Genomic DNA, 23,466 nt, shown 5'->3' with positions numbered 1-23,466 from the left:
GCCTCAAACAGTTGCCCTATGCAGCACGAATGAAAAAACTAAGACTGTTCTCTGTTGCATACCGCTTTCTCAGAGGTGATCTCTGTCTAACGTACAGAGCCATGTCCAACCCAGAACTGTTGAACATGCTCCATCTTAGCAAAACCAAATCTACTCGAGCTACACGCTCTAGGGATATAAACCTCAACACAACAATGCATAGAACATGCTGGAGGGATAGATTCCCTTCGCAGAAGCTTCCCATAAGACAGAGCCCCTCACTATCACTCTTCAAGAGGAACCTTGATGAGTGGATGGGTAACAGAAAGTTCACATTGGGGATCACACCAACAGCACTACTAGATAGGGGCCAAGGGTATTAGCTGCTGGTACAAAGGTCTAGGGAACTACTAAAGGGGCGGCGAATACCGCACAATGTGGCTGGGCTAATATATGCCTTCGGGCAGATAGCCCAGTACCAACCTATGAATCTATGAACCTAAGTGGAGTCCACAAACATAACCTGAAGATTCTGTTGTCAACTGCTGAGGCACTGTAGATGGACCTAAAGGAATCCCTTTATAAAGATTTGCTTTGCATGGATCCATTAACCAGCAAAACACCTTTTTTCAGTGACAGTAGTAGACGACTTGCACCTCACAAGGAATTTGAGGACTGATTCCAAACATTTCTGATAGCCAGCTATGACTTTATCAGAACCTATACCGACTGTGTGTGACTCTGATAAAGCCATTTAACCAGACAGTGTTCCTATACTGTGACTGAAATGGGTCCCTACATAAAAGCTCACTACCTCAGTAAAAAATAAAAGAAGGCTGATCTTGTTTTCTGTTCCCTCAGATATGTCACAGACAAAGAAACTAAAGATTAATGGATGCAGGACAGACAAGAGCAGTACTCTCAGCATTTGCTTTCCTAATTCATGACACTGACTCTGTCACCACTCTGTGTTCTATCATTCATCTTTGTAGCTAACCCAGTCCTGGTTCTACATACAACCCCTCCAGTCTTTCTTAACAGCCCTTTGTGTGGGTCCAAGTCAAAGGCATACTGAGATCCATATAAATCAGGCTTTCTGGTACACCTGTGAAGTACACCTGTCAACAGTCACAAAATGGATCATATTTGATTGACAGTTCTTTCTGACAGTAAACCCACTGTGGTTGCTGTCCGTGAGATTGTTGTCTTCTAGAAATCTACCAACCTTCCCTTTGGAATTATTTTCACGGCTTTTCGTGCTGCAGACATAAAGCTAACACGCTTGTCAACCCCATTATTTTTCCTACCCCTTCTTGTAGAAGAGTAACACACTTACCGTCTTTCAGGTCTCTGTCATTTCTACTCCAACCAGTGGTCAGCTGAAGATCAATGACAGGAAGGTATTCCAGCACTCTAGCTAGATTTTTGAGGACTCTGAGAAGCAATACATCAGGTCCTTTTACTTTATCTTCCCTAAGACAGTCAGTTCCCCCTGCACATTCTCACACTCTATCCTAATGACTTCCAGACCACAAGACATGCAACCCAGACCCTGTATAGAATGCCACCTCTTATAGAATCTTGTGTCCGGATTCCTGGTATACAGTAGCAGAGTCTGACTATGATCCAAATGATCAGAGTTTGAGTAGTGTTTCATGGGCTGGAGGGTTGAAGTAAATGACTGATGCAGACTTGTTCAACCTGGGGGAATATATGGTGACATTGTGGTTTGGTGGCTTCAGTCAATGGCTACATTCCATTATCAGCAATTGAATGCTTGCTGACGCCAGCAATGCAGTGCTGACCAGGGATGTGGCTTTTCTACCAAGGCATGGATAGTAGCTCTTGTAAGCATATGGATAGGAAAGTACAGTTGTGTCAGTTAAACTTACCGTAACAGATGTTCAAATGTTCACTGCTGCAGTATCCTTAGCTATATGGGTTATATTCTGCCAAGGATATAACAGCAGGCCAGCTTAGAAAACTTCTGAGTACCTTCCACATGCCCAAACTGTCAGGAAGCTCAAGTTGAACCGACTAAAAGACAGGTTTGGGCACAAAGCCCGTAAGAGTTTTCCTAACAGCAGAGGAGGGGAGGATGAATCCTGAAAGGTCAAAGCTAGAAACAACAAAACATAAATATCCACACCCTGGCATAAAATACACACCAAAAACAAGGGGGTGGTGAGAGGGAGTTGCTACAGCAGCAGTGATCATTTGAACATTATGGTAAGTATAACTAACCCAACTGTATTATGTTCATCATATTGCTCACTGTTGCAGTAGCCTTGGCTATATGAGTAGATTACCTTACTTAACTGCATTTGGGAGATGGAAGGAGAAGAGTCTAGGAACACCTGCAAAATGATCCTAGCTAACCTAACTTGATCTGGACCTAAAGAAGGAATCAAGCTTAGAGCTGTTTGTAAAATTATGTACAGAGGACCAGGTAGAAGCTTCTAGATTTCTTCTAGAATCCACACCATTCCAAAAAGCCATTGATGACGTCAAGGCCCTGGATGAGTGGGCCTTGACCATGTCTGGAAAAGTTTTGTTATTGTGAGTAAAACAAAAGGTAATAACCTTAACCAACCATTTGGAAATAGTCACTTCTGACATAGGTTATCCATTCTTGTTACCTTCACAAGAAATTGATCCAAAAATGTGAAATATTTTGTTCTGTCAAAATAGTACCCAAATTGTCTGTGGACATCCAAGGTATGGAGTATCCCTTCTCCCTCATTTTTAGGTTCAGGACAGAAAATGGGGAGATGGATAGCTTGGCTTAAAGCAAACACAGATACCACTTTAGGCATAAAAGAATGATTAGTTCTCAAAGAAACCTTGTCTGTGTGGAAAATGAGATAGGGTTGACTCACCATAACTCGGTACCTTCCTTGCAGAGGTCAGAGCAATCAGTAAAACTGTTTTCCAAGTTAAGAACCTCAAGTCAGCCAGGTTATCTTATTCAAAGGGAGCAAGTGCTAGCTTGTCTAACACAAAACTAAGATCCCAAGGAGAGGCCACCAATTTTCTTGGAGCTCTCTTATGCAAAACCCCTTTCAAAAACATTTTGAAATGAGAATGCATTGAAAGAGAAGGTTGCATGGGCAGATATGCTGAAATGGCTGATAAATGAATCTTGATGGAGGAGAAAGAAAGGACATAGGATAGTACAACTAGTCCTAAATGGGTGCTGGTTATGTTGCTGGTACCAACTAGAAAACCTTTTCCAGTTACTAATCTATGATTTCATAGTAGCAGGCTTTCTTGCCTACATTGTACCTGCTGCACATCCTCAGTAAACAGGTGTCTAAAGGGAATAAATACCCTATCATCCATGCAGCCAGCTGAAGTTGACTGGGGTGGGGGTGTATCAAACATGCCTATCCTTGTGTGAGTAGATTCAGTCTGTGAAGAAGCTTGTGATAATTGCCCGGGGCCATTTCCAAATGAAGGGAGAAGCAGAGTTGCCTGGGCCAGAAGGGAGTCACCACAATAAACTTGAGGAATTTCTTCTGAATCTTCAAAAGTACCCTGGATATCAGTGAAATGGATCGAAAAGCACACAGGAACATTCCTCTCTAAAGGAAAAGGCATCTGTCTTCCAGGCCTTCTTGATGGAGTCCTGAAGCAGAATCTTGCCAGCTGATTATTCAGAGAGACGGCTAAATGGTCTACTTGAGGAAATCCCCACATATGGATCAAATCATGGAAGAGACCCTAATCTAGTTTTCATTCTTGAGGGTCTGCCCTTGTCCTGCTCAGCCTGTCTGCCACACCGTTTTGCTCTGACAGAAAGTAGGATGCCTAGAGAGTAAGACTGTGCTGTGAAGCTATATCCCAAACTAACATGGCTAGTCTGCAAAAGGGGTATGACCTGGTACCCCATTGCTTGCTGATGTACCACATCATTGCGGTACTGTCTGTAACAACTTGAAGACATCCTGGGGGCCAAACATGATTTGGAGAGTTGAGTATCTTGATTAGTGCAAGCATCTCTTTTATATTTATGTGCTTGCATCTGTCCTCGTGTTTCCACACACCTGGCACTTTTAATCCTCCTGAAACTGCTCCCCAAGCAAAGTCTGAGGTGTCTGAGGTGATTGACTGCTTTGGTACAAGGAGGGATAAGGGGTGACCAAGATTTATGGATATTTACTGCTCCACCAAGTAATATATCTCCTGATAAACCCCAGCACTCGGATTAGAAAAGACAAAGCATGTTGGTGCTAGGACAAAACAGACTTCAGACACCAGTGTAACTTTCTCATGTGGACTCTTGCCAGGGGTATCATTAGAATAATAGATGCCATGAGACACAAAATTCTAAGGTATTCCCTTACAGTGACTGAAGTCTGGATGGAAAACCTTAGAATTTTATCTGTGGAAGAAAAGATTCTTGAAATGAGGTATCTATCTGACACCTCTGGAACACAATCCTGTGTAAAGGAGTCAAAAAGGACTTCTGAATGTTCTCTCTGAATCCCATCTTGTCTAAGAGATCTCTTACTCAAGTGAGAAATTCATGACATTTTGAAAAAGATTCTGCATAAATAAACAAGTCATCTAAATATGGAAGAATGTGGATACCTGGTAGCCTGCAATGAGCTATAACTGGCCCTAGACACTTTTGTGAGCACTCTTGGTCCAACAATAGTCTAAAGTCTACTCATCTGCCCCTCACTACAACAATGAAGAAATCCTTTATGCCAATCTCAAACTAAACCCAAACAAAACAATCAATATCACTGGATGCTATTTCCCAACAGGGCAAAATATTACACCACTAGAAAATCTCCTGAGCTGGGCTACTCTATCTCCACCCCAGGAAACCATAATTCTCGGTGACTTTAACATCAACTCGCTATCCTGTAATAACAGTATCCCATCCATTCACCTTAATCTCCATGGGTTCACTCAACTAATTCAATCCCCTACCCGAATCAACAAAAACCCTAACAATCATACCTTACTTGACTGGATCCTAGTCAACAAAGCCCCTCACTCTTACCTAGCAGGCTGCTTACCTGACAGTCTTAGTGACCACTCCCCCACTTTCCTAATTCGGCACCACACAAACAGTATGAAGCCCATTATCCAAAGGCAAATACGGAACAAGTCCAACTTCAACCCCAATTCCTTCATCTCCTCCCTGCAAAAAAATAACTGGTCACCACTAAAATACCTCAACCTAGATGAGGCTGTCCACTTCTTCAACAGTACCTTCCTCTCCATCCTAAACACCCATGCTCCTGTAAGAAATGTCAAAGTCAGATCCAGGCATTTCCAATGGTTACAAAAGACCACCATAACCCTAATGAAATCCAGAGATAAGGCCTGGGAGCACTGGTATCTAACAAAAAATAACTCAGATAGGCAATTATTCCTTGAACTGTGCAGCAAAGCCAAAAAACATATAAAATTAGACAAATCCCTCTACTATAAATCTACCCTAAACTCTGCCAACCACAACCCTAAGCAATTCTGGTCAACTATTAACACTATCCACCACCTAGGGAAGGTTGATACCCCCCCAGACGTCCATTCCCCCCTCCTCCAGCAATATTGCTTAATCCTTCAACAAACACTTCACTGAAACTATAACATCTCTAAACAAACAACACTTTCCTACAACAGCCCCCCCCAACTCCTAACCCTAACCCCCACTCCTCTTTTCTTCTTCACCTCAGTACTTACCTCCAACATAAAAAGACTATTGTCAAAACTTAAACCCACCAAACTTGCAGCTGACAACCTCCCCTCTGAATACTTGAAAACTGCAGCTGATACACTAGCCTACTCAATTTCAATTCTAATCAACCGTTCCATAACAGAAGTCTATGTTCCCTCGATATGGAAAATATCTCACATCATTCCCCAACACAAAGGCAACCCCTCCACTGACCTCTCCAATTACCACCCCATTTCTATCCTATTCCCTCTCTCCAAGATACTTGAAAAATGTATCAACACCCAGGTCTCCAACTACCTCCTAGCTAATAATCTCCTCTCCAAAACCCAACATGGTTTCAGGCCATATCAAAGCACTACCTCCGTTCTGCTGTCCTTCGCCAACACTATACTCCATCACAAAAACAATGGCCTCTTCTCTACTGCCGTATTTCTAGATCTCTCAAAGGCCTTTGACATGGTATCTCATGAGCTACTACTCTCTACTCTCCCCAACCTCTCCTTCTCACAATCAGCCTGCAACTGGTTCCACAGCTATCTACATGGATGCCAGCAATCAGTAATCTGGGACGATAACATATCACCTCACCTCCCAGTTACTCTCGGAGTTCCCCAAGGGTCTATCCTTGGCCCTCTGTTATTCTCACTTTTCACTAACAACCTACATACTGCCACCACACAAACATCTCTTATACAGTACGTAGATGACTCTACTCTCTTCTGCTCTGCCCCCACTCTACCAGAACTACAACAAATCACACAGGAATCATTCTCTTCTGTAGAAAGCTGGCTATCCAATGCTCAACTCCTACTCAACCCAAGTAAGACAAAACTTCTCCTGTTCCAACCTTCCAAAGCCACCCAAAACACCCCCTACTTCAACATTCTTGCCAAAGACAATACCATCATCTCTCCATCAGTACACACAAAACTACACAGTGTGCAAATAGACAACAAACTTAGATTTGACACCCACATATCTCTCACAATAAAAAAAGTTCACAAGAAACTTGGTGCATTATATTGAAGCCGCCAATTCCTAACCAAGGCGGCTAGAATCTCCATAGCCAATTCCTAGCTAATCTCCACCCTACTCTATGCATCCCCCATACTTACCAACCTTAGACAGACAGACCTACACAAGTTGGATGCTTGTTACAACAAAATTGCTAAATTTGCCACTGGAACCTCCTACCGCAGCCATCATTGTATCTCCCTTAAAGAAATAAACTGGCTAGAACTCCCACAACTCCTTCACTTTAATCAACTCACCCTCGCTCATAAACTTATTAACCACCCCCTTAACATCCCTTCCCCTTCAAACCCTTCTCCAACCCTATCACCCCACTAGGCACCTAAGATCAAACAACAAAAATCAACTCACTGTTATCAAACCCAAAAAACTCAGCAGGAGAAGCCATATTTTCATGTACCATATCTAAACTTTGGAACAATCTTCCACCCTTATAACTACTCTACCTTCCAGCAGCCTTTTCAAGACTGCGCTCAAATTCCACTTAAATTTGCACTGGCTTTGTCTTTGTTCTAATCCAGACTAACACCCCCACCCTTACCCACCCACCTAGACTCTTAACCCAACTATACTACTGCCACTACTAACCACAGTCAGAATAAGCTAGTTGTCTTTACATACTTTAACATCTTGTCTGACAACTTTGTTACTAATATTAACGACAATAAACTATCTTAACTTGCAACATTTACTGTATATACTGTTGATAAACAATGTCTTGTTATTGTATTAAAGCCAACAACCTGTAATGTTGTTTACTACTGCTGCAACTTTGTATCTCTATTTATTATGTACATGATGTGGAGCTTTTTTCCTCAGGCATCTGCTGAACAAGGAACTGCATCCAGTCGAAATTTCCCGGTAAACAAATGTAAATAATAAATAATAATAATAAAATAATAAAGGGTAAGACAGACAATTAATAATTTGATCCAGACAGACAAAACCTTAAGAAATGCCTGAAGTTTTGACAAATAGAGATGTGAGAATAAGAATATTTCAGATCTAGTGTTACCAGGAACCTTGAATGAGGAAGAAGCGGTAACATGTTGTGAAGTGACATCATTTTGAATTTTGGCACTACAACAAACATGTTTAAGAAAGAAAGATCCAGAGCAAGTCTCCAAGCACTTTCTTTGGCATTAAAAACATCCTTGAATAAAAACCTTTCCCCACCTGTGAAGGAGAACTGGTTCTATCACATCCTGGCACAGCATGTGATGAAGAACAGGTAGAAATGAGAGAGTCTGGTCTGATCTGGTGGATGAGGGATTACCCACTGGAAAGGAGGAATTTCCTCTCTCTGCCATCTGTAAACTTGATGAATGATCTTCAGAACCTATTTGTCTGAAGCTTTCTGTTGCCAAAGAGAAAAGTGAGGATTCAGACTTTCTGAAAATAAAATGTGGCTGCCAGGTTGTAAGGAGCATACAAGGTCCATTTTAAAAAGTCATTCTGTTTACCTGCATTTCGTTAAGACTGTTTATTTTGCTTTTTTTTTTTTTTTTTTTTGACAGTTTTGGATGAGGAGTTAGAAAATCTCTTAGAAAATTTGGAAAAGGAGGGCTGAAAAATCTTAGGGATTCCCTGTATCAATTTAACCATTTCATCACATTTTTGAGCACCTCTGCAGCAGAAGAACCAAAAACTAAATCTCTGTTCAAGGGATCTTATCATTTAAACCTCCTTCTTTATCTGCCTGTAAGTGCAAAATCCAGAACAATTCCCATAGGTCTCTTTAAGACCTACATTAAAGAAAAGGAAACATCATTGACCTCGTTCTTAATTAAATTATGTGATTTATGTCATTGTTTTATTGGATGCCATATTTATGAATTACTATATAACAGGCATGTGTTATTTTAATTTCTATGGTCTGAAAAAGTATAGTGTTCTACAAAAGCACTTGCCTAATTTTATTGTTTTATATGATTAAAGTTTGCCAACTGCCTTTCCAGCACATTGTTTCTTATAACTTTCTAGAATTCCAGAGATTTTTAAAAGACTATGAAAGATGTTTAGCCATCACTGTTACTTTACTGTTGAAGTTACAGTGGTACCAGAAGGAAAAGTAAAGGCAGAAGGGTGGGTCTCTCCTGGGAGAAACAAAGAGCATGGTATTTAGGACCAGTGATATACCTTCTACTACAGGATACCATGAGCAAAAATGTAATGGAGAGGGACATTAAAATGATGCTAAAAAGGGGGATCAGTAGGGTAAACTTATTAACAAGAAAAGTCACAATGATGAAAATGGTGGTGGTATTGTTGCATTTATATTTGGCGCAATGGATCATCTGACATTGAAATATGGGGTAAGGAAGTGGCAGGCACATTGAGACTGATATGTGTGGAAGAGCAGGGGGTAAAAAAAGGGAAAGAAAGATTTTGGCTAGAGAAGAATGATGGTAGACGGAGATGCCAGACCTATAAAGAAACATGCTTGTAGTAAATAAGGCTGAGAGGCTAGGGGAAATGGAGAGTGTGAAGCAACTGGTAGGGGTGGAAAGAGAAACAAAGCAAGGTCAGCTTATATGTACTGTGCAAAGGAAAAGGAAGAAACAAGGTAAGGGTTAGTACCCAAATGTAAACTGACTGGAATTTCAGAAAGATGCAGGAAATTGCAGGGATACATAATGGAGCAGGTATATACACAGGGTGAAAGAACATAGGGCTAAGATTGTGGAAGGAAGGCAAGGAAATAGAAAAAAAAAAACTTGCATACCGACTAGCAGAGAAAGGAATTTGAAGTCTTTTGAAGACATGAGATATCACTACTGGGTAGTCTTTGGAGAATGCTAAGATGCGATAGGATTAGGAGAGCAGTTAAAAGAAAATGGTTAATAGAGAAGCAAGGTAGAGAGTGTAACATGAGTAAAAAGGCAGAGTAAGAGTTTGGGTATAAGGAAGGCAGAATAACTTACATTTATCAAGGGCTAGGACATAGCGCTAGGGAAGCATTAAGGAGATTAAGGAGGACCTGACTGATGGAAAATAATAGGTGGAAGGGAGAAAAAAAGAAGTTATGTTCTTACCATAACATTCCATGTGGAGTGTTCATCTCGCCTTTGTTCTTAAACACGGGTTCGGAGCCGATCCTCTGCTCCGAGTCGGCCGCATAGCAAAGCTTTGCATCTTAGAGAAGTTCGAGACCAGGCTATATCCCACAATCCTCCCTGCCATTACTCAGATCTAGTTTGCAAGCAAACCAGACCAACCATAAACCTCAGGTGCTAAGGCTACACACAGCCACAAAAAATCAGAGACACTATCTCACTGACAAATTAACTAAAGGGTAGCGAAATATACCCCATGAGGTAAGAGACAATATACCCGGAAGAGGTTAAGGCATGTGGACCAGACTCTAGTCCTACTCGTTCTTCCAAACACGTGAGGGAGGGAAGGGAGGGAATGTAAGAACAAAGGCGAGATGAACACTCCACATGGAACGTTATGGTAAGAACATAACTTTTTTATGTGAGAGTGTTCAATCTCGCCGTTTGTTCTTACACATGGGTAGCGTCCCTAGCTCCGTCACCCCGACTGACTCATGGAAGTACGTTCCTAAGCACAGTGGAACCAAAAGATGTCCTGTCTTTGGAGGCTTTGTCAACTCTATAATGAGCGATGAAAGTATGTGGTTTAGACCACGTGGCTGCTGCACAAATCGTGTCCAAAGGCAGGTGAGCTGCATGAGCCAAGGAAGTGGAAACGGATCTAGTAGAATGGCCCTTAGGTTTGGTGGGCAAGGCCTGATTCGACTTAGAATATATAAAAGCTATACAATCGGTAAGCCATTTAGAAAGTGTACGTTTTGTAACTGCCATGCCCTTTTTATTGTCTGCAAACGCAACAAAAAGTTGATCTGTTTTTCTGTAATCCTTAGTCCTGTCCAAATAAAATCTTAGCTGTCTGTGGACATCTAACTTGTGCAGCATATATTCCAACTTACTGGTATGGTTGTTGAAAAAGGTAGGGAGTTCAATGGACTGATTAATATTTATGACAGAACATACCTTAGGAAGGAAAGACGGGTTTGTTCGTAAGGAAACTCTATCTGGGTGGAAAATTAAGTAAGGTGGTTTGACTGATAGTGCTTGCAGCTCTGAAACTCTTCGAGCTGAAGTAACCGCTACAAGAAAAAGAGTCTTCCACGACAAAAACTTCAGGAGGCAAGAAGAGGCTGGTTCGAAGGGTGGCAACATTAGTTGCGACAATAATAAATTTAAATTCCATGGGAATAAAGGGTCTCTGATGGGCGGTCGAAGATGGAAGGAACCTTTCATAAAAGCCTTACAAAGCCTGTGGGACATAATAGAAGAACCGTCCTCACCAACATGGAAGTTGGATATGGCCGCCAACTGTACTCTTAGTGTGGAAGTAAAGGCTCCTTTGTGAAAAAGGATGGATAGAAATTCTAGAACTTTATGTAAAGGAGCTACCAGGGGGTCCAAGTGTTAGCTAGATGCCCAGTACACAAAGCTTTTCCATTTACTCCTGTAGAGTTTTGTAGTGGAAGCCTTATGAGAGGCAACCAAAATGCACTGAACTGCCGGAGAAAGTAGATCAGACCTGGCTAGGTGGGGAAGTGGAGCAGCCAAGCTGCTAGTTTGAGGGATAGAAGAGACAGGTGAGGAACTCCCGACGAATGTGTCAGTAGATCTGGTACTGGGTCCAGGATCCACGGTTCCTCTGTTTGATGGGCTCGAAGAAAGGGGAACCATATCTGTCGAGGCCAGAATGGGGCTATGAGTATAATTGTCCTTTCCAGGTTCATGGCTTTCTGAAGAAATTTGGGAATCAAGGGGGTAGGTGGAAATGCATATAGGAGACCTGGGGGCCAATCGTGTATCAGTGCATCCCTGGGGACATCCCCTGGAGGGGGTAGAAGGGCAAAATAGCTTCTGCATTTGGTATTCATCGGGGAGGCAAATAGATTGCAGCAAGGCTGGCCCCATCTGCGGAAAATTTTTTCCGCCACCTGTAGCTTGAGGGACCACTCGTGAGGTAACAGTCCCCTGGAGGGGGTAGAAGGGCAAAATAGCTTCTGCATTTGGTATTCATCGGGGAGTCAAATAGATCACAGCAAGGTTGGCCCCATCTGCGGAAAATTCTTTCCGCCACCTGTAGCTTGAGGGACCACTCGTGAGGTAACAGGATGGCTCTGCTCAACCTGTCCGCAATGACGTTGGATGACCCCAGGATGTGCGTTGCTATCAGAAAGCGACCCGTGGACTCTGCCCATTGCCAAATTCTCATGGCCTCTCTGCATAATGGGTAAAATCTGGTTCCCCCTTGTTTGTTTATGTACCAGACTACAGACATGCTGTCTGTCTGAACTGCTACTGTTCCTAGAGGTAGGAGGGTTTGAAAGTGTTGCAATGCCAAGAACACCGCCCTCATTTTCAGAACATTTATGTGCAGGTTGTACTCCATGTTGGACCATTCCCCTTGGACTGTTCTTCCCTGAAATAGTCCCCCCCACCCTATCAGGGAAGCGTCCGTGGTTATCGTGGCCGTCGGATTCGGTAGAACAAATGGACGACTCATGGTGAGATCCTGACTGTACACCCACCATGAGAGGTCTCGCTTGCAAGAATCTGTTATCAGAATCTCGTGTGTTAGGTGTAACTGCTGGAACGACCACTGCTTGAACAGCAGCCATTGGAGGAGCCTCACTTGCAATCTCCCCATAGGAACTGCAATCAGGGATGCTGCCATGAGTCCGAAAACCTTCAACACTAGTTTGGCTGGGGCTTTCCTGCTTTGCAGTAGAAGAAGAACCTGTTCCTTTAGGGATGAAGCCCTTATTGTAGGGAGCTTTACCAGTGTTAAGCGCGTATCTAGGTCTGCTCTGATGAATGAAATATGCTGTGAGGGCAGTAAGGCAGATTTTTCGAAGTTTATGGAAATCCCTAGGTAGGAACAAAGGTTGACTGTATAGTCTCTGGCTTGTATGAGGCGATGCTCGGTGATGGCGGTGAGGAGCCAGTCGTCCAGATAGGGAAACACCCGGAATCCTAGACATCTCAAGTGAGACGCTACCACTGCCATGCATTTGGTGAATACCCTGGGGGCTGAGGTGAGCCCAAAGGGCAGGGCTCGAAATTGAAAGTGACTGGCTCCTAGCCGGAAGCGCAGGTGATCTCTGGACGGTCTGGCCATCTTGATGTGGTAGTACGCGTCCTTGAGATCTATCGAGCACATCCAGTCGTCCTTCTGCAAAAATGGAAGGATTGATTGAAGCGTGACCATCCAGAACTTTTCCTTCTTCACGAAGGTATTGAGATTGCTGAGATCCAAAATGGGTCTCCAGTCCCCTGTCTTTTTTGGAACTAAAAAGAACCTTGAGTAAGTTCCGGATCCTTTTTGGTCCGCCGGGACTGGCTGAATGACTCTTTTTTCGAGCAGCTTTGAAATTTCTATTGCTGCTGGGCCTCGCAGATGGGGTGGCACATCTGGAAACCTTCTTTGTTGGGGTGGAGTTGACATGAAGGGGATGTTGTATCCTCTGGTTACAATGCTTTTTACCCAGGAGTCTGAAGTGAGAGTTAGCCAGGCCTGTGGGTATAAAGCCAAGCGACCCCCGACTGCCTCCAGAGCAGGACAGTCGGGCCCCCATTCAGGGGTGCTGGAAAGGCTTACCAGGGATAAGATCCTTGTCGCCTTGGATCTGTGGACCCCCTCTGCCGCCGGGGCGATGTCTTCCATTTCTGCCCCCCCCCGCCTCTGGGGGGGGGTCACTCTGTGTGGCCTGGAAAGATCCCTGAGTTTTACGGAACCACATTTTTCTGCCTCGTTGCCCTTTGGGGTACGGTCTAGATGGAGCGGAAAAACGGACTCCGACAGCAGACAGAGTCTTTCCTTGCTCACACCGAGTTAGTGTCTCTTTAACTTTGGGCCCAAAAAGAGTGGCACCATCAAAGGGGGCGTTAACGAAGGAAGACTTGAAGGCTTCCGCAAATGAGCACAGCCGCATCCAGGATTGCCTTCGTAGCGCAATCGCTGAAGCTGCGGCTCTACTCGACCCTTCAGCCGCATATGAGATGAGCCTCATGGATGAGTTAACTACGGAGGTAAGGGTGTTAAGCTGTGCTGTTACCTTATCTGAAACAGCAGCATCTGTGTTACCCTGGAGGGTATCTCTCAGCTCTTTGATGAGATCCCTCTGTAGACGTGTAGCATGGAAAAAGTCGCTGAACTAAAAACGCGCTTCCCATATCTGTCCATAGTCCTAGAATCCTTATTAGGAGGATGAACAGAAGAGGAAGACTCAGACATCTTCTTTTTAGTGGCTGCAGCCACCACCATAGCGTCAACCGGGACTCCTTTGGTGAGATAAGTCTTGTCCTGGGGAGCGGTGTTAAACTTGCTTGATTTTCGAGGGACCGGTTCCACTGTGTCCGGTGTCTCCCACGCCCTTCGAGCAATTAAATCCATTAATTCATCGAAGGGCGGAGTAACCCAGGAGGTAGAAGGTTGAGCACCAAAAGCCTTCAGCAACACCGACTCGTCCTCAGTGGGGGCTAGGGACTGCCAATCACCCCTCTGTTTTAAAATCTCCAAGATGTCCGCAAATGAGACATCCTCAGAGGGGGATTTTGGGGACCCCTCTGCCTCATCCAAGTCAGTGTCAGATGTTAGAGATTCCTGAGGGGAATCCAAGTGCCTCCTCTTGCACAGTCTTTTCCTCGGAACCTCATCGGAGGGGGCTTCCGGTGAGGTCTCCGAGGAACAGGGGGCACCCTCTGGAGGTGGCTGAGGCAGTGGTGCTCTACACTTTGGATGTGTCGTGGGAACAGAAACAGAGAGCGGCTCCTTAGGGGAGGGAGAAGATGCCTCCGATGAAGTGGTTGTCTGTGTAGACAAAACCTTCCTCATAAGGTCAAAACCCCCTGAACCTCGGGTCGAGGACTCCCCCGGTTTTGAAGAACATGGAAGAATCCCAGACACGGGGCCCGTGGGCCTCAACCCCGAGGATGGAGCCAAGCCAATCTGCGCCGAGGCCCCAAGAGGGAGAGTCGGCACCGAAAGGTCGGTACGACTCTCGGTCCCGGAACCAAGGAGAGATCGTCGACTCCGCGACTCACCTATAGGTTCCGAAGGAGTCGAGGTCAACGGTGTCAATCGTGCAATGGACGGTTTCAGCACCGAGGGCTCCACTATCATCGGCTCATCCTCTCCCAGCTCCGAAGACTGGATGGGTCTCGAAGGAGGTCCTGTTGGAGATAAAGGGAGGCCTTCTAGTTTCGACACCAATTGGGGGGAAACTGCAATCAACTTGGAAAGGGCCGTGTTCTCCATAAGTTTCTGCAAATCACAATCCACATCTGTATCGGATAACGGTCTGGAAGATCGGGTCGAAGGGGCCGAAGATGGCACCGACCGAAGAATGGAAGGTGGCGGTAGCTCCGACACCGGTTCCAAGACCTGGGGCTCAGTGAAAGATAAACATTCGACGCTTGGCCCCGAAGTCTGTAGAACTGGCGAATGAACTTTTGAAGATGAACTCGGAGCCGATGACATGGGCTCCGACATCTTTGACCCCTTCGAGGACTTAGAAGCCTGGTCCGACTTGTCCAAAGCCTCCTGGAAAGCAGGCTTAAGAAATCCCCTATCTATAAGTTTCCTGCGTCTATCTGTCATGACCCTCCCACTGAAGGAATGGCATATAGAGCAATCCTCTTGCAAGTGGAGAGGGCCAAGACAGTAGACGCAGGAAGAGTGGTTGTCAGTGATGGACATTTTCTGCCCACACTGACACCTTTTAAAACCGGATTTGGCTTTTTCAGACATAATCAAAATGAAGACACTTTTACTGTGAAAAAGTTTAAATACCAGCTATAAGTAAAAGAAAAAAATATATATATATATATAGCTATAAGTGATAGAACAGGTAGGCCCCAAAGGGAAACCTATGAAAAAATGGCAGAACTAACTACAATAATACACACACACACTAAAGTATGATCAAAAACTAAATTCCCAATAACTATAAGAACTTTTAAGTAACAATATATAATTATCTTATCTGAACAACAAAATTTTCTCTGGTCCGAGCTCTCTTTCGATGTGATCTGTTGCAGCGACAAACTAGATCTGAGTAATGGCAGTGAGGATTGTGGGATATAGCCTGGTCTCGAGCTTCTCTAAGATGCAAAGTTTTGCTATGCGGCCGACTCGGAGCCGAGGATCGGCTCCGAACCCGTGTGTAAGAACAAACGGCGAGATTGAACACTCTCACATCAATATATCTTCAGAAAGAAAGGTAAATGGAATGAATCCAGTATATCAGCAACATGTATGATGACTTCAACAATGATACAGAAAAGTAAAATGAAGGATAACAGTTGATGTTTTAGGTCTAATAACAAAGGAACAGGCCCAGTTTCATATGTGGCAGGGATGTAGTGAGGAGGTAGAACTGTGGGAATAGATTTGGGATGTAAATAATGTAGGAAGAAAATAAATAGTACACAGCAGTCAGGTTTACTCAGGGTAGCCACTGGGCTAGAAGAGTATCCAAGAATAAAAAAAGAGTAGATTTGATGCTTATGAGTGGGTGGGCATAGAATGAAGTAGTAAGGCATTGCATGGGAAAAGGATGGTAAGTGGTTTAAGACAAGTAGTGAGTGGTCTTTAAAGATGCTGAGAAGTCAGATAGCCAGGAACAATACATGGTGATAAGTAAAAATAGGAAAGGAATGGGTACAATGGAGCAGCTCTAACCTAGTAGGAGAGGGGCAGAATATGATTGCCTTACATTTGGTCTAAATGCATGTTTGTCAACATCTGTTTATTGAACTGTATTTGGTCGATGTATGCCGATGTTCGACAGGTGTGTGAGACTGACAGTTCCCAGGTAGCGGAATATTTACTTTCCCTGGAGATTGTGCAATCTCAGTTAGGATATATAATTAGCAGGGGATGTGAGGGTGCAGGGGGGCCTTGACCCCAGTAAAAAAACAATGCTACTGATTTTTTTGTTGTTGTTTGAAAACTGCATATGCCGAGGTTCTTTCTCAGCACATGTATGGTAATGTGTTGACATTCGGTTTGTCAACCTTTTGCAGATGACATTTTGGAGGTTAACATATGGGCTACTTGTCTAAAGCAAGTAGATCCATATATGTACACACACACGCACATATCAACAGACAACGAAACCTAGTACCGAGGAAATGTAGATTTCCAGCCTTAAAAGTAGTGAACACTTTGTTTAAGGAAAATGCATTTGTTATTTGACATTATAGGTAGTACACTTATTAACAGACAAAATACACAATGACTTTGTGTCACTTAGATAAGGAGTAAACAGCACCAGCACCAATCACAAAAAAATGAAAACTATGTACATAAAACTGTCCCACTCAATGTCACTGAATGTAATCTGTTTAAGTGCTCTTAGATTAATCCCTTCATTGTAATTTACATTTTTAATATGGAAAATAGAAAGGTATATATTACTTGTTACTTATATGTATAACTTAGATCTGATGAAGCTCTGACAAGGGTGAAAGTGCTCAGCCTTTGTTTTTACTTAATAACCTTTGTTAAAACAAGCAATACCAGCTTGAATCCTGTTTTCTTGTTTTTAATAAGATTGCAACATAATCTTTAATACAGATCTTACATTAAAATTTAGGACAACAGTCTATATTAGCAATGTGTATACCAATATCATTCCTGTACAAATACACTCATTTATTTCCTTTTTTTTTTTGGGTACACACACACACACACACACACACACACACACACACACACACACACACACAAACAAACACACATAGTATTAATGGTTTGGTTGCATGATGTATCAGGTATATAAATGCATGGAATGGGATAATATACGAAACAATGCCAACTTATGCAAATATATGACATATATTTGCACCTACAAAATATTTAACAATTTATATATATATATATATATATATATATATATATATATATATAAATATATACATACTCGCGCACATGCGTGCATATCTAAGCATGCATGTGCAGTTATTACTAACTAAAAACAAACCACACCTATAAATTCAATCTCTGAAAGTAAAGTTGCCCTATTTAATGAAGGTTATTTTCTAACTCCATAATAACCTATGACCAATTTCATAGCCAAAGTCATTGCATTTCACTAGAAAACAAAGTCACTTTACTTGGAGTGTTATATACTCACCCTAGCAACCCCTTTCATTGTTCCCAGGGTCAACAGAAATATACATGCACACACAAATATTCCAGTGTTCTCTTTCACCATCTCTCTGTTTCTCATGTTACAGTATCCCCCTGTGTGCACAGCAATACATCAATATGAATGCACACAATTATATACATACACTAAACTATATGCATGAAATAATTTATTACAATTTCTTGCAAATGTTCAACAAAATTAGCACCAAACCATTAAAGTTGTCACAATTTAAAGTTCTGTACTTGGATAGGAAATGAGATACCTATCATTTACCTTGGCATAGTGTAAATGTCTTACATATTTATATCCTTGTGCTGGCTTAGTAGATAAACATGGCATTTTCAGACCCTGCTTACTAGTTTCCAGTGGTAGAAGTACATCCACCATTAATCAGCGTTTGATGACAGATACATTTTCTAACTCAAAAACCTGAGGTGCTGTGGACTGACTCTGGTGCTTCTGCCAGATGCCAGTCAGTGGAATGATGCTCTGTTTACATTTTGTCTCTACTTTAAAAATGAATATTAATACTCACTTGTTTTCCTTCTCGTCGGTTACTGTTTCACTTCTCAGTTCCTTGCCCCGAGGGAAAAACTGCACAGAAACAGAGGTAAAAGGTTGCCCAGTGCCAATCACTTCCAGACCATCTATATCCTAAACCACAAGACAGAGGAAAAGGAGAAAGCTGGTATGGATTACATTACATTAGAAAGCAAAAAGATGCTAGCATGTAGTGCAGTAAATTTTCTGAAATTGTCAAGAATACCTAAGCTCTAGAAATTCTTCACCAATGCAGGCAAAAAATATATATTTTTCTCAGTAAATAAAACAAATGCTTCCCTTCATATGATGTTTTAGTTTAAGATTACACAATTCTGGGAAGACTTGGGTATGATTTAATTCGTTTCTGCAGACACAACTCCACAGATGTGAAGATGACTTGGGGAACTTCTGTAAAGTCATGTAAGCAGAAAGATGTTTCATCTTTTGTATATTGCTGTTAAAAAAGGGGTAAGGAAAGAGAGATGGCCTAGTTGTCACTTTTATACTTCAGTTGCTTCAGTGATACACAAAATTTTCACAGCTCCATAAGGGATGCAGCCAGAGCACATCATCCTTTCAGACAGTGTGCCTAGATCACCTGCAGCAAGACTGCAGTACAGCTGTGGTACCATTCTTGAACACTGCTATTTATTGTTAAATTTTAAGTTTACTAGAAAAACAAAACTATAAAAATAGCTGACGTAAAGTGTGTAGCCAAATTCCACAAATGAAACAAAAACATTTCAAAAATGTTGCCTTTAAAATAACATTGTTTATTAAAATCAAAGCCACAGTTCAGTTTTAGTTATAACAAATGACATTCTTTTAAATGCAGAAGTTTTGACTCATTTTAAGTTTGGCATGTAACATAGTGCCCTCACTGTAAGAACAGCATGTCTCTGAGAGAAACTGAACTGTATATTGTAATGAATGACAGCCAAGGGCAAATGACGATCCAATATGTCCCTGATTATGACCTTCTTATCAATAAGCACTGAAACAGAAAACTGCTTCTTCACTGGCATATAACTGTGGGATAAAAGTACCAGTCATAAAGAGAACAGAGACAATACTCTGCACATAAATGCATAGATAATATTCTGCAGATATGTGTTAGGTCACCAGTACCCATCTCATTAAAGTTTCTTTGGTTAAGCTCCCCAAAACGAAAGGCAATCTTCCATTCTTTTTTTTTTTTTTTATATGAGACAAAACTCTCAGCACCTCCATTGCAGGGTACTGTGTTCCTTGCACCATCTAACTAGATAACTCTAATGTCACTAAAACTTGAGATAAGGCATACTGCATGCAATGGGTTATCCATTCAGCCTTGCAGTTCAAATGAATAAACTTGAGAAGTCAGACGTTAAAGATCTAACACCTGTGCAGATAACATTCTGTTCATACTATTCAAAAATAAACGTGGAGAATCTGTGACATAAAACAGTGTTGCTTCCTCTTCAAATTTTTACTGCAGATAGAAGAATCATCTCAACTCACATGACTTGGATCAAGCTTCCCAAATATATATATTATTAAACTGCACTGTATATAACATCACTGTTTTACTGAAGATAGAGACTCTTAACTATTAATACACACAATTATACAAATATTTATGCCACTATTTCTAATATAATTTGTGAGCTGCGTACTGTTTGCAAAGAACACAGGATTTACTGCAATGAACTCTGTTGTGAACAACTTCATGGTCTCCAAATGGTTTGCAGTTTTAATTTGACTATCTTAACTTGAATTTGGAGCAAAAAAAAAAATAAGGCAGGTCTGACAAAGTACTAGAAATGGGTTCAATACAACATTTGGCAGCTGATGTCAATGATGATGAAAGTTCACAGTAACTTCTGGTACAGCTGATTACTGATCTGTAATTATATTTGGGAGCTTCAAGTATTGTACACAATTCATTATGCAGAGTTGAATGTCATCAACCCTTACAATGAAGGATGTTGCTTTGCTATGATGAGCACTAACAGTAGCTTGTTATTGGCACTGTATTGCCTATATTCTTATCTAGGACCATCGTTACTCTTGCTTCTTCCTTCAAAACATACACTTAATAATATATTTATTTAAACTTGTTTACCTAAACAGCTTCTGTGTTATCTCTTTGTCTCAGGGTGTGACTTTGGAAGGGTCTTTTATCTGTTGGTATAAAAATATTACATTTGAGTTGAATCACTGCTTATCTTGCTGAGCTCCATTTATGCCTGATGGAGAATACATCTTAAACAATCTGAATTACAGAGAGACATATGTATATTTTTTGCACTTTAATTGTTAAGTGTTTCTTATCAGCACTGCACTGGTTGCATTTATTTTGCTGATCAGTACTGCGTTGTTTTTTTATTTATTTGTGTAACAGTTCTGCACTAGTTTACTGCACTGTTGTATTTATTTTGCTGATCAGTACTGCGTTATTTTTTTATTTATTTGTGTAACAGTTCTGCACTAGTTTACTGCACTGTTGTATTTATTTTGCTTATCAGTACTGCATTGTTTTTTTATGTATTTGTGTAACAGTTCTGCACTAGTTTACTGCACTGTTTTTGTTTATTTGTTTGACTCCGTTATTTAATTTTCTGTGTCTCCATTAATATACCTGCTGATCTGTGGATGAAGTTTTGTATAGTTTTTAGCTTTTGCTGTTGCCCGCCCCTACTGAGAGTTTCTGGTGTACTCAGTCCAGAGACCTAAAACTGGTCAAACAGCTTCTATCTTATCTCTTTGCCTCAGGGTGTGTCTTTGGAAGTGTCTTTTATCTGTTGGTATAAAAATATTACATTTCAGTTGAATAACTGCTTATCTTGCTGAGTTCCATTTGTGCCTCATGGAGAATACTTCTTAAACAATCAGACTTACAGAGCTACATAACTACATTTTTCACACTTTAATTGTTCAGTGTTTTTTTATCAGCACTGCACTGGTTGTATTCATTTTGCTTATCAGTACTTCAATGTTTTTTATTTATTTGTGTAATAGTTCTGCACTAGTTTACTGAACTGCTGTATTTATTCTGCTTACCAGTACTGCATTGTTTTTTATTTAATTGTGCAAAAGTTTTGCACTAGTTTACTGCACTGTTTTTTATTTATTTGTTTGTTTGTTTGACTGAATTATTTACTTTTCTGTGTCTCCATTTATATAACTGCTGATCTGTGGTTGAATTTTTGTATATCTTGTGGCTTTTGCTGTTGCCCGCCCCTACTGAGAGTTTGTGATGTACTCAGTACAGAGAGATAAAACTGGTCAAACATGTTCTGTGTTATCTCTTTGTCTCAGGGTTTGACTTTGGAAGGGTCTTTTATCTGTTGGTATAAAAATATTACATTTGAGTTGAATCACTGCTTATCTTGCTGAGCTCCGGAAAATACTTCTTAAACAATCTGAATTACAGAGCTACATAAGTATATTTTCGCACTTTAATTGTTCAGCACTGCACTGGTTGTATTTATCTTGCTTATCAGTATTGCATTGTTTTTTTATTTATTTGTGTACCAGTTCTGCACTACTTTACTGCACTGTTGTATTTATTTTGCTTACCAGTACTGCATTTTTATTTATTTGTGTAACAGTGCTGCACTAGTTTACTGCACTGTTTTTATTTATTTATTTCTTTGACTGAATTATTTGCTTTTTTGTGTCTCCATTTATATACCTGCTGATATGTGGATGAAGTTTTGCATAGTTTTTAGCTTTTGCTGTTGCCCGCCCCTACTGAGAGTTTCTGGTGCACTCAGTCCAGAGACCTAAAACTGGTCAAATAGCTTCTGTCTTATCTCTTTGTCTCAGGGTGTGTCTCGGGAAGGGTCTTTTATCTGTTGGTATAAAAATATTACATTTCAGTTGAATCACTGCTTAACTTGCTGAGCTCCATTTGCGCCTGACGGAGAATACTTCTTAAACAATCTGAATTACACAGCTACATAACTATATTTGTCACACTTTAATTGTTCAATGTTTGTTATCAGCACTGTACTGGTTGTATTTATTTTGCTTATTAGCATTGCGTTGTTTTTTATTTGTTTGTGTAACAGTTCTGCACAAGTTTACTGCACTGTTGTAATTATTTTGCTTACCAGTATTGCATTCCTTTTTAATTATTTGTGTAAACGTTCAGCACTAGTTTGCTGCACTGTTTTTATTTGTTTGTTTGACTGAATTATTTACTTTTCTCTGCCTCCGTTTATATAACTGCTGATCTGTGGTTGAATTTTTGTACAGTTTGTGGCTTTTGCTGTTGCCTGCCCCTACTGAGAGTGTGTGCAGTACTCAGTCCAGAAAGCTAAAACTAGCCAAACAGCTTCTGTGTTATCTCTGTGTCTCAGGGTGTGACTTTGGAAGGGTCTTTTATCTGTTGGTATAAAAATATTACATTTGAGTTAAATCACTGCTTATCTTGCAGAGCTCCATTTGTGCCTGATAGAGAATACTTCTTCAAAAATCTGAATTACACAGCTTCATGTGTATATTTTTCGCACTTTAATTGTTCAGTGCTTCTTATCAGCACTGCACTTGTATTTCTTTTGCTTATCAGTATTGCATTTTTTTTTACTTATTTGTGTAACAGTTCTGCACTAGTTTACTGCACTGTTGCATTTATTTTGCTTATCAGTACTGCATTTTTTATTTATTTGTGTAACAGTTCTGCTCTAACTTACTGCACTGTTGCATTTATTTTGCTTATCAGTACTGCATTTTTTATTTATTTGTGTAATAGTTCTGCACTAGTTTACTGCACTGTTGCATTTATTTTGCTCATCAGTACTGCATTTTTTTTATTTGTAACAGTTATGCAGTAGTTTACTGCACTGTTGTATTTATTTTGCTTATCAGTACTGCATTTTTTATTTATGTAACGCTTCTGCACTAGTTTACTGCACTATTTTTATTTATTTGTTTGACTGAATTATTTACTTTTCTGTGTCTCTATTTATATAACTGCTGATCTGCGGTTTAATTTTTGTATAGTTTGTGGCTTTTGCTGCTACCCGCC

General features: G+C 41.1%; 1 protein-coding gene across 1 annotated transcript in view; it reads right to left on the bottom strand.

The window, feature by feature from the left end:
* LOC122817266 (MYCBP associated protein) overlaps positions 1–23,466 on the bottom strand; it is a 2,683,797-nt gene that overhangs the window by 1,154,157 nt on the left and 1,506,174 nt on the right. Inside the window, exon 9 of the mRNA XM_044090481.1 lies at positions 18,445–18,563. Within this exon, the coding sequence (XP_043946416.1) occupies positions 18,445–18,563 (119 nt within the window). The remainder of the gene's footprint in view (positions 1–18,444; positions 18,564–23,466) is intronic.

Source organism: Protopterus annectens, chromosome 12.part0 (assembly GCF_019279795.1).
Source record: "Protopterus annectens isolate FY-2018-M chromosome 12.part0, PAN1.0, whole genome shotgun sequence".
Classification (NCBI taxonomy): domain Eukaryota; kingdom Metazoa; phylum Chordata; order Ceratodontiformes; family Protopteridae; genus Protopterus; species Protopterus annectens.
Note: the sequence above shows the minus strand (reverse complement) of the source record. Positions and strands in the feature narration are given on the sequence as shown.